Consider the following 5,745-nt stretch of genomic DNA (forward strand, 5'->3'; position numbering starts at 1 on the left):
CTCAGTGGACAGAGCATCGGTCTACAGACCGAAAGGTCCCGGGTTCGATTCCGGTCAAGGGCACATGCCTGGGTTCTGGGCTTGATCCCCATAGGGGGTGTGCAGGAGGTAGCCAATCAATGATTCTCATCATTGATGCTTCTATCTCTCTCTCTCCCTCTCCCTTCCTCTCTAAAATCAATAAAAATATGTTTTTGAAAAGAAAAAAATAACATCTTTTTTTGCACATATATTTATGTGGCATGTACTTAACTCAAAATTTCATTCATAATTTGTACATCAGTATACCTATGATAAAAAATGTCATGTTCTCTTGTCTACATGAGGTACCTATGTAATCTACATTCCATTAACTTTTGTGCAACAATTTTTAATCTGGAGCTTATGATAAAATTAGCCACCCATAATGGGGTCTTTAGTGCTGTGTAACGATCTTATATTTCTACATTTCATTTTCTTTGCATACTCCCAGATGACTATTCATTCAACAAATACTCATTCAACATGTATTCATGAAGCACTTGCTATGCTCCAGGCAGTGTTTTAAATGTCACAAATATATCAATGAACAAAAGAGGCAACAGATCCCTACTCTTGCGGACCTTACATACTCGTGAGGAGAGGCAAATGAACAAGTATATAGCAAGGAAGCAGGTAGTGTGGCCAGGGAAAGCCCCACTGGGAAGGTGAAACAAGTAAAGACATGGAGATGACACAGTAACTCAAGCAGATATCTGGGGAGAGATCACTGCTGGCAGAGGGGACATCTGATCAAATGGAAGGCACTGGGATGAGAGCAAACCGTGGGTAAAGGTATACATATGGGATACATGTTGAAGAAGGCACAGAGGAGCCTTGTTATAATCCTACACTGGCAACCTGTATGCTTGGCAACGTGTTCCCCAACAGGGGGCTAATGGTGGCTCTGATGTCTGTTTCAAGTTCAATGCATATGTATCTTAAAATAACATAGTTTTCTACTTATTTTCCTTTTACTGGTTTTTGAAAACCTTAAATGCTTATTTTATTATTATTGCTTTCTTTATAATAAAAATAGCACAAGCTATAAATGTATAGCTTTGAAAAAATATTTTTACCCCAATATTATTCTGTTCACACCATCTTTCATTTCCATTATTTCTTTAAAGATCTATTATAATTGTGGTATAATTTCTTCTTTTACCTAATTATTATTTTTGTTGATTGATTGATTTCAGAGACAGAGCAGGGAAGGAGAAAGGGAGAAAGGAGGGGAGGGAGGGGGAGAGAGAGAGAGAGAGAGAGAGAGAGAGAGAGAGAGAGAGAGAGAATGAATGAGAAACGTTGATTTGTTGTTCCATTTATTTATGCATTCATTAGTTGTTTCTTGTATGTGCCCTTACTAGGGATTGGATCTTTGCTTATCAGGACAATGCTATCTAACCAACTGAGCTACCTGCCTAATTTATTATTTAGACAATCATTGCAAAGGCTAGAAATTTGATTTTTATTTATATTACTACAGGCCCAGGGCATGAAATTTGTGCACGGGGCGGGGGGGGGGGGGGGGGGGGGGCGCAGCCTCCTCAGCCCAGCCTGCCCCTTCTCACAGTCCGGGAGTCCTCAGGGGATGTCCTACTGACAGCTTAGCCTGCTCCCCACGATCTGGCCTCCCTCTGCCAGAGGCGACTGGCTACAGGGAAAGGCACCACCCCCAAACCCCCCCTCGGTGCTGCTGCCTCTGGCCTCCCTCTGTAGGAGGTGACCCAGCAATCAGGGGAAAGCGACACCCCCATCATGCCTCTGCTGCTGCCACTGCCAGCTGTGAGGCTGCCTGAGCCTTGGCCTTCACAGCCACTGCAGCTTGCCTGAACCTTGGCCAAACCTCACTGACTGAACCTTGGGCTCTTGCAGCGGCAGTGGCCATAGGTGGCTTGCCTGAGCCAGGGGCCGGCCCTGGGCAAGTGGCAACGGCCATTGCTGGCTTGCCTGAGCCAGGGGCCGGCCCTGGGCAAGTGGCAGCAGCCATTGGCAGCTTGCCTGATCCTGGGGCCGGCCCTAGGCAAGTAGCAGTGGCCATCGGTGGCTTCCCTGAGCCCAGGGCCAGCCCTGGGCAAGCGGCAGCTGCCATCACGTCCCCAACATTGCAAGTCCCTGCCCACCCGTGCCTGCTGCACACATAGCCTGCTGATCTGTCGTTACTATGATGACGTCCCAACCAATTTGCATATTACCCTATTATTAGATAGATTGCTTTTAAGTATCATTATACTCTGGCCCAGTGGTCGGCAAACCGTGGCTTGCGAGCCCCATGAGGCTCTTTGGTCCCTTGAGTGTGGCTCTTCCACAAAATACCATGTGCGAGCGCACACATACAGTGCGATTGAAACTTCGTGGCCCATGCGCAGAAGTCGGTTTTCAGCCTGGGAGAGTCTATTTTGAAGAAGTGGCATTAGAAGAAGTGGGGGTACATTTGCTGAGGTCGACCCCTCAGATTGAGGACGTTTTTAGCAAAGGCCAGCTTAGGAGTACCCTAATTAAGTTAATAACAATGTACCTACCTATATAGTTTAAGTTTAAAATATTTGGCTCTCAAAAGAGATTTCAGTCATTGTACTGTTGATATTTGGCTCTGTTAACTAATGAGTTTGCCGACCACTGCTCTGGCCTAAGAATTTGGCCTTTAAAAAATTAGTGCTTTCTTTGCATTAGTTGATTTGCCTTGTGATATAATAGGTGGTTAATTTTTCTTTTTAATCAATGTCTTTAATCTATCTAAGCAAGTTACTATACAATTTACTTTAAAATTAAATGTGAAGGTCTCATTAAGTTGGAGAATTTTGGACACATTACTGTTAAAACTCTTATACTATTATGTATCAAAACCATTGCATCTGACTTCAGCATTCTATTTTAGACTTTTTGTTGCTGCTTTCTTCTCAACAGTTCTGTTAGCATTTAGCCTTTTTCTGATGAATATGGACTCATCCAATACTGATCAACACTAAACCATATAAAATCCTAGTCCTTTACACAAATACCGCAATTCTTCCTTTACATGGCATACTGATTAGTGGCTAAGAAAGGCTGCTTCAGGTTCTATAATCTTATAAGCAAAATTATAGTAAAAATTATAAGTACCCAAGACTGGTTACAAAAGGCACTTTTAATTCCAGTATGCATGCACGTATGTGTATTCCTCATTTGTTTCACAAAATTTGCATAGATTAAGTGCTAATTCTTTAAAACATTATGTATAATATTTACTAGAACTGGATTACAACAGTAGAATTAGCATGTACTGGTCTAAAATACAGGGGTGGGCAAAAGTAGGTTTACAGTTGTTCCTATGGAAAATAATACAATAATAAATAATTATTAGAGGATAAACTGTGGTTCACATACTCACAAATGTAAACCAAGTTCTACCCAACTCTGTATGATTGAAATGGAGCCTGAAAGTCCTCAAATACTTAGTTTGTATACTAAATCGATTAATTAATACCGCCTATTAATCAGTACAATAGAATTCAAACTCTACGTGCTAAATTTACATAAAATAATAAATATGATTTAAAATAGTTTAGTAAATCACTAAATAGATAAAAATAAACATACCTCCCATTTTTGTCAGCTTCTTGAATAATGGAAGGCATGGTCGGTCTGCAAAAATTTCGCTTTGATGAACAAGGCATTCCTTTACTACATCATAGCCATTTAGAACCACAGTGGATATACCTCCAAGATCTAAACTGAAGATCTTTGAGGAAGAAAAGAAAAACAATTAAATGGAAAAATGTTTGGAGAAAGATAACCATGGAAATTAACATGTACTAAGCAGCTCTCCCAGATTTGTCACTTCCCTGAAAATACAGGCACTTACTACTCAACTGTAATGAGTAGAGTGCCTTCTCTCTACAAGGCATATCACGTACACTATGATTTAATTATGCATTCGATACATAATTTTTCAAGACATAATTTTTCAAATGGAAAGAGTACCAGACTCAGAAGGTCTGGGTTCTAGCTTAAGCTTTGCCATATAGGACCATGTGCAGAGCCCTTAACCTTCTGGGGCATCTGAAACTACAGTACTTGATTCAGATGCTCTTTTAAGATTCATTCCAACTCAAAACATTCAATGATATCTAGGAATTTCCTTTGACTTCCCAGATTTATGGAGAAGCATACCATCTACACATCATTTGTTACTCCAGACTTAGGTAGGAAAAGGGACTGTCAAAGGCATAACAGACAACTTTGAAGTATAAAATTCAAAGGAGTAAATTTGAAGATCTAATTGGCTTTTTGAATGATTCATGGTTGGACAGTATCTCATCTAATAAGGAGAAAGGAGCTCCTAAGAGTTGTAGAAAAGGAAACATTTTAAAGGCAGAGAAGTGTGAAAAGGAAATTATTAGCAAAGAATGCACTGTTTCAGGCAAGGTCACTCTCCTAGGGGGAAAAGACGTCTGTCCAGCACATTCCCTGACTAGTGCTGACCAGGTAATTTCAGGTTGACTGGTCAGAGGTTATATTCCTGGGGAGGTTGAAACTGCAGCTAACTTAAGTCCTGGTTTGCTGACATGGGGTTTAGCACAAGTGACTCCGTGCTGTCTCTTCTCAACAGCATTCACCACATAGGCACAGGTGACCATCCCTCAGCTAAGGGGAAGGCAAGACAGAATACCCATGCTATGCCTTGCTGGAGCTTCTCTTCTGCTTCACCTCAGGTTCACTTACAGTGTCTCACCTCTTACACCCAGGCCCAAAACGGACTAGTCCAGTGAGAGAGCAGTGCTACCTTATCAGTGGGATGCAAAGAATGCTTATCCCCATGCTCTCAGGAGTTGGCTGAGAGCTTTTTACCATCAAAATATTGAGTCAATGCCCTAACCGGTTTGGCTCAGTGGATAGAGCGTCGGCCTGTGGAATGAAAGGTCCCAGGTTCGATTCTGGTCAAGGGCATGTACCTTGGTTGCGGGTACATCCCCAGTAGGGGGTGTACAGGAGGCAGCTGATCGATGTTTCTCTCTCATCAATGTTTCTAACTCTATCCCTCTCCCTTCCTCTCTGTAAAAAATGTATTTAAAAAGAGAGAGAGAGATAAGATGTATGAGGAGGAAGTGGCAGCACAGCAAGGCTCATCTCCTGCCCAGCATCACACAACAGCAGGAGACAGTCAGGGCTCCTCCCCTGTCCAGTCCCACAGCCTGCACCCCTAACCATGGGCTGTGTGTCCCTGACTAATAAGCAGCTCAAGCCCTTGCTTTGAGCACCAGGGAGAGGGAGAAATATCACAGGAGGTGTGCGTATGTGACACTTCTAAGTAGAATAATCAAAGCAGTCATCTCGGACAAGAACAGAACTTCAGTGCACGCTCCGCAGCGGGAAGCCCATCGTTTCCGGGAATTGGTTTTTCAAAATCTTAATCTGTGCCCTGGGCTCCCTGCTCTGGCTATTTCTCGGGGTCCCCTGAGGCCTGGGGAGTCTGGAGCCGACGAGTCGATCTGATGAGGATCTGACCTGCGGGAGAGGCTGCGTTGCAGTCTCCGGAGCCGTCTGCAGAGAGGCTATAACTCAATAGAGAATTCTGCTAATCCGGTTGCTGCCTGCTCTAACCCCCTGGCTCCCAGCCTAACCACTGTGCAGATAACAGAGGCTGGAGGCCACCGGGTCCTGATTACATTTTCTCCCTCTCGATGCCCTAGATAGATGGGCTTTGCCGGGCTTCTGCTGCCACCTCCAGCCACTGAGACAAAAGGG

General features: G+C 43.3%; 1 protein-coding gene across 1 annotated transcript in view; it reads right to left on the minus strand.

Moving 5' to 3' along the window:
- Positions 1 to 5,745, minus strand: part of LOC102762858 (vitamin D 25-hydroxylase) — a 16,126-nt gene that overhangs the window by 5,817 nt on the left and 4,564 nt on the right. The window contains exon 2 of the mRNA XM_006773193.2: positions 3,598 to 3,739. Within this exon, the coding sequence (XP_006773256.1) occupies positions 3,598 to 3,739 (142 nt within the window). The remainder of the gene's footprint in view (positions 1 to 3,597; positions 3,740 to 5,745) is intronic.

This window comes from Myotis davidii, unplaced genomic scaffold (assembly GCF_000327345.1).
Source record: "Myotis davidii unplaced genomic scaffold, ASM32734v1 scaffold946, whole genome shotgun sequence".
In the NCBI taxonomy this organism is placed as follows: domain Eukaryota; kingdom Metazoa; phylum Chordata; class Mammalia; order Chiroptera; family Vespertilionidae; genus Myotis; species Myotis davidii.